This window comes from Erpetoichthys calabaricus, chromosome 10, assembly GCF_900747795.2.
Source record: "Erpetoichthys calabaricus chromosome 10, fErpCal1.3, whole genome shotgun sequence".
NCBI classification, from domain to species: domain Eukaryota; kingdom Metazoa; phylum Chordata; class Cladistia; order Polypteriformes; family Polypteridae; genus Erpetoichthys; species Erpetoichthys calabaricus.
In genome coordinates, this window is record NC_041403.2 from 41983045 (window position 1) to 41995913 (window position 12869).

Below are 12869 nucleotides of genomic sequence, written 5' to 3' on the forward strand. Positions count from 1 at the left end.
TATTTTCTGCCATTCTTCTCTGTTGATCCTCCCAAGTTCTGTTAGGATGAATGGAGACAGTCAGTGGACAGGTTTTTTTTCCCCCAAGTCTCTTTTGAGATGTTTGATTGGGTTCAAATCTGGGCTCTGGCTGGGCCACTTATAGACATTCCCAGAGTATATGACTAAGCTTTGCTTTGTGCTTAGGGTAATTGTCCTGTTGGAAATTGAGTCTTTGGCCCAGTCTAAAGTCCAGAGTGCTCTGGTGCAGGTTTTCATTAAAGATATCTCTGCATTCAATTCAAATATCTCTCAACTCTAACTAGTCTTCCAGTCCCTGTTGCTGATAAACAGCCCCACAGTATGACGCTGCCACCACCATGCTTCACATTGGAATGGTACTGAGTGGTAGATAATTGGTGCCTGCTTTCTCCAATTCTTAGAATTGAGGCCAAACAGTTCATATCTTGGTTTCTTTAGACCAGAGAAACTTGTTTCTTATTGTCTGAGAGTCACTTAGGTGCATTTTCATAAAAAGCAAACAGGATATTATATATCCTGCTACTTTGTCATAAAGCCCAGATTAATGGAGTCTTGCAGTCGTGGATGTCCTTCTGAAGTTTCTCCCAATTCCCAACAGATTCTCTAGGGCAAAGTCAAAGTGACCATTGGGTTCTTTGTCACTTCTCTTACCAAGGCCCTTCTCCATTGATTGCTCAGTTTAGCTGGAAAGCCAACTCTGTGACAAATTAGTTTTTCCAAACTTATTCCACTTAAAAATTATGGAGACCTGTGTTGAGATTCTTCAATGCTTAAGAAATGCTTTTGTAGCCTTCCCCAGATCTGTGCCTGGACACAACCCTGTCTCTAAGCTGTGCAGGCAATTCCTTCGACCTTAGGACCTGGCTTTTGCACTGATACACATCGTCAACTGGGTGACATTATAAAGACAGGTGTGTCTCAATGTTGATCAACAGAATGGGATGCACCTGAGCCAAATTTCAAGTGTCATAGCAAAGGGGTCTAAATGCTGATGTCAATATGATATTTCAGTTTTTTATTTTTAATTAATTATGAAAAACTTTCCTAAAATTCTGTTTTCACTTTGTCATTCTGGGATATTGAGTGTTGTTTAAGGAGGGAAGAAATTAATTTAAACAATTTTAACCCAATGTCGCAGCATAACAAAATGTGAAAAAAATAGAATGGGTCTGAATAGTTTCTGAAGGCACTGTAGACAGATGATTAGTGACAATCACAAGATCTATCTATCTAGCTTATTATGTCAGGTATTATATCTGCGGGGATTCAGGGCCTACACTCTAAAAATATTTTTAATATTGAATTAAACTAATCGTTGCAGTCAAGACATGTAAAAGTGTCAAAATGATAAGGTTCCACTGGAGTCTATGGAGAGAAGATGGGGAGTGCTCTATGGTATATAAAAATAGACAGAAAAATTAAATAATGCAGTAGGAACAAAATGATAATTCAGCTATCAAGCTGTAATTTTGAGTACCGGCTAGTGACAATTTACTGTACGATACTATACAAGATACTATCTATCTATCTATCTATCTATCTATCTATCTATCTATCTATCTATCTATCTATCTATCTATCATCTTTTAGACCAGGGGTCCCCAACCCTGATCCTGGAGGGCCCCAGTGGCTACAGGTTTTCATCCTAACCTTTATCTTAATTAGTGCACTGTTTTTGCTGCTAATTAACTTCTTTTGAATTAATTTTAATTGACTTATTTTTTACAATTTCTTCCCCTGAATTTCTTCATCATTCCTCTGAATTGCTTCATTTCTTTCCTTAAATGGCACCCAAACAGAAATGAAATGTGAACTGAGTGAGCCAACAGAAGACCAACTAAGTCAGGGCCTCAGACTCCAACCAATTTCACTCCAACCAGTAGCTTAATTAGGCACCAAGTCTTGTTAATTAAGCCCGTTCTTCAATTCCATTGCTTGTTGCTGCTCTCATTGTGGAATACCATACATTTTCAAAATTGTTGATATTTCTCTTTTCTAAGAGCACTGTGAAAATGTTTTGGGGTCCTAAGCAGATCAACATTCCTGAGACCTTCATCCCTCTTTATTTTCAGATATTGTATGATGGACACAGTTTGCTGGTCATGTTTTGACTCATTTTGTATCTCATTATTGTTTGGCCGCTAATTAAGGAAAAAGACACAATTAAGAGGCCTGAGTATCCAAGAGCAAGTCAAATAAAATTAATTCAAAAGAAGTTAATTAGGAGCAAAAACAGGTCACTGATTAAGAAAAGGGTTATAATGAAAACCCGCAGCCACTGTGGCCCTCCAGGACGGGAGTTGCAGACCCCTGTTTTAGACAGATAAATAGAAATAAAAGTGTTATGTCTGAGGTTTAAACACAAGCCACAATCAGTTAATGAAAACGATTTTGTCATTTAGAGATTTTCAATGCTTTCAGCAATCAGACTTAATTGATAGGTATTACTTAAAATAAGCAAAAGAACAATGAGAAAACAAGTTGAACTTAGTGCAATATAAAAAGAAAAAAATGTTGAAAAAAACAAAACAAAACAAAAGTCCTAAGCTTGACCTAAAATTCCTTCTGTGTCATCAAGCAACAGAAGTTGCCAAATAGTGGCACCTTGATGACATCCTACCTCTCAAAAATAACATGTCACCCACTTGACCAGCAATGGATTTCATTACATAAAAACACCTAAATATTGCAAATTGATGTTACCTGTGAAAAAAATTGGCAGCGTAAAAAGTATCTTGCTGTAGTACTATGTGCCAATGCTACATTGCCAAGCTTCTGTAGTGCTCCAGCAGCACTGAAAAGGCATGAGGCCTCCAGAGAAACCAAAGAGAGTTCCCAAATCAACCAAATTTCCCATTAGAGTGGATAGGAAACTGTCAAAACTCAACTAGTCATGAAATGGCAAACAAAGAATCTTTATAAATAAGTAATTTATCAATAACAAATGCGCTTGTAAACAAATCCTCAGAGGAGTACAAAAGGCACAGAAGGAGTTGACCGATGTAGGCAATTCAGTAACAAACCAATCTCAATACAAAATCTAAAAGAATGGACAAAAACAGCAAAAGGGTCACAAAATCCGGGAATACAGAAGAACAATGTAATAAACACAAGAACTCACCAACACCACTAAGCACATTCAATGAACTGCAAGGGACTGCTTGTTTCCTTAACCTTCATAGAACTGTCCCTTGATGGCGATGGACAGGTGTTCACAAAATACATGGAATATAGTATAGCATGGATACACAGGAGTAAAATTATACACAAAACTAATAAAAAACACGGAATGCAAATCAATGACAAAACTAACAACATGAACACACTCAAACATCAATCAAAAAGACATAAAATAGGAATTTGAACCCCGGTCAGTGGAGGAACCCTGGCTGAAACATAACAGACACAACTTCTTCAATTTCTTGTTATTCATTTCAGGCTATGCTTATGATACTGTAAAATACCCAGGAGGGGAAATGAGATCAGTTAGTAGAGGTCATCACAACTGTGACTTTGACTGTTATAATCCACCATGGACTACTTTAGCCTGGAATACTGCTAACTGAAGTTTCTTCTTGTCTGTTGCCATCTGCCTATTTTCCCATTATATTAGTGTGACTTTACATTAGCAAGACTTGTAATCCCTGCAATTCATATTCATTTACTTTCCATTTAATTGACTAAGTTTATAATGAAGGTAATTAGATAGATAGATAGATAGATAGATAGATAGATAGATAGATAGATAGATAGATAGATAGATAGATAGATAGATAGATAGATAGATAGATAGATAGATAGATAGATAGATAGATAGCTGAATTATCATTTTGTTCCTACTGCATTCTTTAATTTTCTATCTATTTTTATATACCGTAGAGCACTCCCCATCTCCTCTCCATAGACTGCAGTGGAACCTTATCATTTTGACACTTTTACATGTCCTGACTGCAATGATTAGTTTAATTCAATATTAAAAATATTTTTAGAGTGTAGGCCCTGAATCCCCACAGAAATAACACCTGACATAAGCTGACAGAAATCAAAGTCTGTTTGGGAATTTTAATTCTTCACATAGCAGGATGAACTAGCCGTTCTAATACACTCTCTCTTTCAATGACATTGCTGAATTGATGTATAAACATGTTCTGTACCTATAACCGGCCACTGTGGCCTCCCCAGAGGTAACATCCGTGTCTCCAGTTAACATTTTAAAAGTAGTTGTCTTTCCAGCACCATTCACACCCAGAAGGCCAAAGCACTATAAAGAAACAAGAATTCATTATTAGAACAGTTCACACTAAGAGTGAGTTTTCGGTAACAGGGATAAAGGTGCGTACCTCTCCTGGAGGGACTCCAATGCAAATTCTGTCCACAGCTGGTCTGCATCTACCCATGTAAGTCTAGAAGGAGAAAAGGCCAATTTACTGCTTCAGCATTTGGTTTACCATTTTGAACTGCAGACTCTTACTGGATGAATGATTTCCTCAGGACAGAAACACAAGGATTATTAACCCAGACAAAGTAGGTAATGTCACCTTGTCAGAAACAAGGTTAAAACCAAGGTGGTAAAATTTAGGCTGAGAGCCTTGGGAGTTTAACTGGGCTGCAAAAACAGAACTTTGCTGTGACTTTTTCAGTTAAATATAGACCTAATTAAGCAAAAATGTTTTATGACATTAATGTACTTCACAAGCAATATACATCATTTTTATCTGAAATAACCAATTATTCTTTCTTTTTCTGAACATATGTATTCCAAGTGTAAGGTTATGGAGAGATGAAGCCTATCTCACTAGCATCAGGCCCAAGGTAGGAATGAAGGCTGGATAGGACAGCAGTGTAAAATTTACTAAAGTGTCTATTTTTACATAACATAAGACATGAGCCAGAGGATGTAACTGTCTAATAAAGATTAGCAACTGCCAAAGTTTTTGTGATAAACATTCTAAGTGACAGATGAAGTGAGATACTCCAACAGCATCGTCCAACAGTATTTTCTGAAGCATGTCTTACTTTCACATGTGTGAAATGTAATCACATTTTTAACCGCTGCCCATTATCTACTCAATAACGCTTTTTACCTTTGAAAGGTCCTTAATATACAGAATATCAGTTTTACTGCCACCTTTGACAATCCTTTCTCTCTCTTTTGCTACATCTTCATCTTCATCAGTGAATGAGCATTTCTTGCTCTCTGACACCCTGGGAGAAACAAGACGTGGAGAACATCAATAATCTGAACAAAGAGAACTGATATGTTAACAAAGCTAACAACCTCAAGAAAATGATTTTTTGCTAGTATTATTATTGTACGTTTCAGTCATGGTTGAAACTGTGGATTTATTGGATGGTCTACACATCAGTCATCTGACAACTGTATTGTAAAAAAATAAAACTACAAATTTCCAAAATGAGGTTCCTCCTATAGGGCTGCTGGATTCACTGTTCATGATGGAGTGAGGAGCGCAGCAGTAAAGGAGGACCTTGAAATAGAATCTCTGCTTCTCTGGATCAAGATGAGTCAGTTGATGTGAATGGGCACATGTAGGTAGGATGCACATTGTGTGCTTACCCCGGGAAATACAGGGAGCACCATGCACAGCCAATTTAGACTCATCAGTTGGGTTATGAAGAACATGTTGGTCAAAGTCACCTAGAGAAAATCTACATTGCTATGAAGAGAACATACAAACATCATACGGTAATCAGGTAAAGTCATGTAACAGCACTAATCACCGTGGCCAGCAGATTATCTATCTATATTCTATCCATTTGTAATCAAAATAAAAGCATACATTCTCAGAGCCACTTAATTTAGTTCAGATTTAGTGGGGGGCAAAGCCTATCTCAGCAACACTAGGCATAATGCAAAAACCAATCATGATCAGAGCACCATACAGTTGTAGGGTACAATCTTGTAAACACCAACACTATCAGTCAGAGAGGACTAGTTTAGGATCTCCAATTATTTAAACACACTGGACATTGAGGGTGTGAGAAGAAAGCCAGAGAACCACCAACAAAAACCATACAAATATATAGTACATGAAGAAGCTGCAGATTCCACACAGGTAATGACCAGACATGCTGGATTCATGAGAAAGCTGTGCTAACCAAGGTGCCACTATGCTGCTCTTAATAAAACTGTTACAAAATAAGAAAGTCAGTATTCACAAATATTAGTTTATTCCTTACCTTGTCCAAACAGATTTAATTATTCTATTCCAGTTACATTTTTCTATTGGGACAAAATAAAGTTCAGTTCATTGTAACCAGTAACCGGGGCCACCAAGCCCAAAACACCAGACACCAACACACCTAACACTGCCCCTTGTTCAAAGAAAGGATTTTGTTTATAAAACACAGGAACAAGATCCTCTTCCACAATCACAGATCATTCTCTTCCCTCCTTGCACTCTACAGGTGAGTGTTGCCCTCTGCCTGCTGTCTCTGACTCATCCGGATAAAGTTGAGTAGGTTCTTCAATACCTAACCTGAGAGGACTTCTGGTGCCAGCATGTTGCATTCAGGTAGCACTTCTGGGTCAGGCAGAACCTCCTTAAAACAAGGACTACTGTACTCCTTTCTGCAGCACACCCAGCAGAGTTACCCACTGGAACTACAAATACCAATTCCCCTCGGGGTGTGCTCCTGTGAAATCCACCTAAGGGTTGCTGCCATCTAGCATACTGGGGAAGAAATCTCCCCTTGTTCATCCATTACAGTCTTCTGGTCAAGAAAGGCAAAAGCAACCAACCCGGCCAGGATGCCTGCCTACCTTTGTCCTCCCATTACAGTATCCTGTTTGGACAAAGAACGACCCTCATGCCTGGCAGGGATGCCAGTCCATCTACCTTGGCACTAATACCATCTGTCTAGTTTTGTACTTTTAATGGGGATGTGCAAATACAAGTGTTTTTACAAATGTACAACATTTGCACGGTATTCATTTTATTTATTTTATTTGGGGGTGCTTAGACCACATTCTTCATCTCATAATCCAAAAGCTTGGTGTTCAGCTGATTTCTATAATGCCCTCAGGCTAGCACTTCTCCCATATGTTGACTGTAATTTAGCCATAGCTCTCTAAATACTTTGAAACTATTTGTTCTTCTTTGCTTTTCTCCGTTTTATTTAACTTCCCTCTCAGGCAGATACACTGCAATAGTGATGGCAGCTATTAATAGGCGCCAGAGTAGCTCTTTTGACTCCTAATGTGTTTTATTGATCTTTACAAATTAAAATCTGACCCAATTTCTCAAGCTAAATTGCAACTTTAATAACTAAAACCAATTATTTATAATGGAGAGCAAAGTAACAGAGTGGTTAGTGCTGCTGCCACACAAATCCAACAATCCTGGCTTTGAATCCTGTGCCTATTCGCTGTCTGTTTTGAGTTTGCACATTCTTTCCATACCTCTGTCAGTTTTCCTCCCACATTCAAAAATATTAGGGAGGTTCACAAGTAATTTTATATTGTCCTTGTGTGAGTAGGTGTGTGAATAAGCTGTGCTATGCACTGGATGAAGCTCCCAGGATAGACTGTGGCACTGTGCCTCCATGATATGATATAAGCAAGTTTGAAAATGTTATATACAGTACTTGAGATATAGTTTCTGCCAGCGCAATTAAACATCTAACAGATTCATCTGAAGATGAATGATTGGACCCCTCCCTATGGTAAACAAAACATTTAAGAAGTGCTTGGAAAGATGGACCCCATGAGAACTCGACTGCCATCTCTAGAAAATCCAGAGTTTTCTGTAAAACAACATTTTATATCCTGCCTTCTGTTGAAACAGCTACACCGTAGCAAGGAGATTCCACTGAGAGTTTTGAAAAACAATTATTTAAAAATGGATTAATCAGTTTAGTTTAAATTCATGCTGGGCGTTAAACACCCACTTCATTTCAGTTTCTTTACTAAGAGGTTGGTGATTGTGTTCCTAGCTTTTAATGCAGTAATGTGCAACAGTTTGGCTTCAGGCCTAATTAGTGAAATTACTTAATAATTAATAAGATCACAAGCCTCCTACATGGTGCTACTTCACTGCATCCGAATGTAACTAATTTAGGCACTGACACAAGTATATCAATAAAATGGAAAACTCTGACAGATAGGTGTGTTTTCTCTTACCATGGCTTGAGGAAAAAGCGACGCTGGATGAGGATGTTCAGACCAAAATATACCAGACCTTCAGTTGCCATGGCAACAAGATTCCTTCCAACAAAATCCCAGTTAAAAGGGTTTAGCTGATGATCCTCTCCTTTTGAATAAAAACATAATGGTAAAACAGATACACAAAACAGCATTTTTCCAAACTCTGTTCAACTCTGGATAAGAAGAATTTGTGGCCTGTCTAAATAGTTAATGAAGCTAGGCTGACACCATTCTCTCCTGTGGGCCACATCACTTGTTCAGATACATCCAATTAATTAGCACACTGAACAACAAATCCGTGGTTAATTTTAGAGGTCTCCATTCCTGCAGAAATCCAACTTAATTTTTTGCAGTACAGAACTAAACTTTCAGAGTAGTAAGTGGATGCGGGTGATTAGACTTTATTCCTGTGATCGGGAGAGGGGAGTCAGAGAGCAGATGAACCTCTGAGAAAATTCTTAAAGAATAAATAAACACCTCTGCTACTATATCTAATAGCAGACAGCAAAGAGACGGGGCATCTGAGGGAAAGTCATCAGACGATCATCCACAGGTCCCACCCCAGGCGAGGGTACAACAGAAAAGGAGGCCTCAACACTACAAAGACATAGAGACGGCAGGTTTCTCCCTCTGCTTCAGGACGCTAAAAGGGAGGTCCTCAATTACAGAAGTGAAATGTCAAAGAACTAGACATAAAAAGCAATTCTGCCATTTTAACAGGGTGGACCAAACACTGAACAATATCAATGTATTGGAAAAACAAGGCTGCTCTATTGTAGGCATGGAGCTGGACAGCTTGACATCCGTGGCAGAGCGACGGGCACTGAGCAGGCTCCTGTCAATCATGGAGAATCCACTGCATCCACTAAACAGTATCATTTCCAGACAGAGGAGCAGCTTCAGCGACAGACTGCTGTCACTGTCCTGCTCCACTGACAGACTGAGGAAATTGTCCCCCACACTATGCGACTCTTCAATTCCACCCGTTTGGGGGGGGGGGGGGTTAGGGGGTAAACGTTAACATTACTGAAATTTACTGTCTGTCTGTATACCTGCATTGTTATCACTCTTTAATTTAATATTGTCTTTATCAGTATTCTGCTGCTGAAGTATGTGAATTTCCCCTTGGGATTAATAAAGTATCTATCTATCTATCTATCTATCTATCTATCTATCTATCTATCTATCTATCTATCTATCTATCTATCTATCTATCTATCTGTCTGTCTGTCTGTCTGTCTGTCTGTCTGTCTGTCTGTCTGTCTGTCTGTCTGTCTGTCTGTCTGTCTGTCTGTCTATCTATCTATCTATCTATCTATCTATCTATCTATCTATCTATCACCTGTTGATCATCCCATACCACTTCTGAAACTTGTCTTTCTTATTGGCACAGGAGACAGGAAGGTGGAACAGCGTTTCGGCCAAATATCTTCTCGACTGATACCCTCACGGGTCTGGCTACCTCACCATTTAAGGTCCAACTCAATGGACCAAGGGGCAATGTAAAGGAAAGTGTGGACAGATGGGCATCCTGGTAGGGTTAGTTAATGGTATCTTTCACAGTCTTGTGGCCATTGGAATCAAAGGACAGAGGGAAACTGCCTCACAAAGCCGATACACTGGGTGACAACATCCCTTATGTACATTCACATATCTGATATTTGAATAAAAGTGCAAATCATTCATAAAATTCTGTCACATCATAGCCACGAAGACCCTAGGATATAATCATTGCCAAAAGTGCTTTGATTATTAAGTACAAAGAAAAGAGGCTGAATATTTGTGTTATTATGTGGTTTCAGTTTTTTATTTTAAATAAATCTGCAAAAATTTCTAAAATCCCGTATCACTTTGTCATTCTGGGGTGCTGAGTTTTTCTTGATGTGAGGAAAAAATAATTTAAATGATTTTAGTAAAAGGCTACAACAAAGGAAAATGTGAGAAAAGAAAAGGGGCCTAAATACTTTCTAAATCGATTGTAAGCTCCTTGTCAAACTGGGGTCACACTGTTTCTTTGCATTGAATTCCCAGCTAACCTTCTTACATTTTCCTTTATGGTATGTTACGCCTACCACTTGTGCCCAACCCAGTCATTTCACGTTATTGTTGTATGCTGTATCCAACCTGCTTAGCCCCTTTCAGGCATACCCTATATGTGATGACCCTGAAGTAGATTAAGAAGGTTTGAGAATATTATGTAATTTTTCATTTTTCATATAGATGCAGATAATGTCACTTCTTTAATTCCCTGAAGTTTGCCTTATGGTGTAGCTGTTGTTATGATCTTTATTAGTGACTTGCTCTATTTATATATATTTTTTTACTTTAAATGAAGCATTTAATGATGCATAAAACTAAGCACATGTGATGCAGAATTAGGAAGCTCTTCTGTAGAATACATTAAAGCCTGGGTTGCCCTGAACATAATTACCCTGAATAATTAAAGCAGCAAGTCAATGAAGAAAGAAGGAGCCAAATTAAGGTAAAAAAGTGCTGTCACTGAAGCCATAATGACAAACCTTCATCAGTCCATCTCTCCTGTCTGAACAGAAGCCCTGGAATGCATGCAAGTAGATAACGTCCCCAAACAAATTTAAGACATAATGGTTGCTATTTTCAAATTAGAGTATTTCAGATAAGTAGTTCTGTTATTCAATTAAAGAATGGTAAGTATAATAAGAAAGGTATGGTACCCTATTGGTTAGTGCTGCTTCATAAATAACATTGTCTAGAGTGAAAATCACATGTCTGGTCATTATCTGTGTGGAGTCAGCACATTCTCTCCATGGCTACATGGGTTGTTCTCTGGATATTTGAAGATGTGCAGGGTGATTTGCTGGTGACCCTAAATTAGGCATAGTATGCTGCGAAAGACTGGCACCCAGTACAAAGCTATTTACTACAGTGCTGCTAGAAAAAGTCCTGGCCCCTGTGACCCTGAACTGAAGCAGGTTTCACAAAGTTATGTTATGTTACGTTATGTTATGTTATGAATAAAAAGCTGCAATCGACTGGGCTTCTCAGGCCCCATTTGCTTTGACCTACTTGCTGGTTGTTCTTTGAGAAAATGCTTCCATTTACACTTTCTCTATTGAGTACATGTCACTTTCTAGAGTTTTGTCAAATTAATGGGGCAACATATTTTTCTAAGCATTGTGTCAGAAAAATCGTCTATCATTTTATAATAGGCTGTCATATTAAAGAAAGAATCCACATACTTGAAGTACAATTATAGTGTGAGTAGCTGTTGAAATCATCTCTCTGTGCGGTGCCTGCAACAGGCCCAATTATCTGGGTACTTTAACCTGAACCTGAATGTTGGAAAAACTGCAACATGACTTACCAAACCTGGAGTAAACATCGGTCACTGCCTGGTTAATGGCCAAGTCCATCAAACCTCTGCCCAAGCAAAAATGTGGGAATATTATCAGCACCTTCTTCAAAATGGTGTTCAATTTCTGCAGAAACTAAAATAGAAAATAAAAAACAGTCAGATAGAATGTGTGAAAGAGCAGTCCAACAGCCTTTATTTCTGCTCTTTAAAAAAGTTTTTAAAAGAAATAATTACATTAAAAAGTATTAATGTTGCAGAAAATATACTATATGTGTCACAGATTGTTGGGCTGGAAGAATATTCCTTCAGTTCAGCTGGCTCCTACATGATGCTGGGGAGCCGTGCACTTAGTAAATGGACTCTGACCAAGAAAATCAAACTACACACTGGAAATGGTGCATATGTACTGCAAATGAATCCTTCCATCTTTAAATCGACTTATGTAATGATCACAGAAGATCAAACAAGATCATGTGATGAAGACAAGGGCACAAGGCTGGACAGGTAAAAACTGAGATAATTGATAGGCAAACAGATGTAAATTACTAAGGGGGAGAGGATACACTGAATAAATGCAACCTGTGATTAAAACCAAATGCATAACAGACAGAGAATTTCTATACTAATGTCTTCTTGGGCGCGTATTTCAGCTTCCACTATTGTAAGGAAATTAATAATAATCTCTCTGAATTATTTTAACCTGGTTTATGTCCCTAGTATGGCACTTAAACTGCCCTGGTTAAGTTCACCAATGACCTCTCCCGTGGAGCAGACTTTGGTTTACTTTCCATCCTCACCCGTCTTTATCTCAGCGTAGCCTTTGATGCTCAATCCCATCAGCTCATTATGGAATGATTGGCCAAAGATGGAGTCTGTGATACTGTGTATTGATGGTTTTCTTCATATCTCACTCATAGGGCACAGTTTGGTCAAATGTCAGAGACCTCAGAAGCTTACTATGGAGTACCACAAGGGTCAGTATTGGGGCCACTCCTCTTTATTATTTACCTTCTTCCCCTTCATATCTTTTGTCACTACAATATTCATTGTCATTGTTATGCTGATGATACACAGCTTCACATGTTCACTTAACCTACTTCCATTCTTCCCCCATTACCCTTACTGCATGCCCCAATAACATTAATACATGGATGACAAATACATTTCTTAAACTTGATTGCAGTACAACAGAGTTATTCCTTATTCGGTCTCTAACTGACACTGGCAGAGTCTTGCAGCTTCGATCCTTTGATTGCTGGTTGCTCTATACCAACTTCTACGTGGGCCAAGAGCCTTGATGTCATTCTGGATAACACAGTTTCTTTCACTGCTCACATAAATAATGTTTCC

The 12869-nt window shown here is 38.4% G+C and overlaps 1 protein-coding gene across 2 annotated transcripts in view; it reads right to left on the reverse strand.

The window, feature by feature from the left end:
* Positions 1–12869, reverse strand: part of abca4b (ATP-binding cassette, sub-family A (ABC1), member 4b) — a 325020-nt gene that overhangs the window by 28411 nt on the left and 283740 nt on the right. For both annotated transcript variants that reach the window (XM_051933275.1, XM_051933274.1), the window contains 5 exons: positions 11529–11652; positions 8162–8291; positions 5106–5226; positions 4362–4424; positions 4176–4282 (listed from right to left, as the gene is read on the reverse strand). In XM_051933275.1, coding sequence (XP_051789235.1) covers positions 4176–4282; positions 4362–4424; positions 5106–5226; positions 8162–8291; positions 11529–11652 — 545 coding nt within the window. The remainder of the gene's footprint in view (positions 1–4175; positions 4283–4361; positions 4425–5105; positions 5227–8161; positions 8292–11528; positions 11653–12869) is intronic.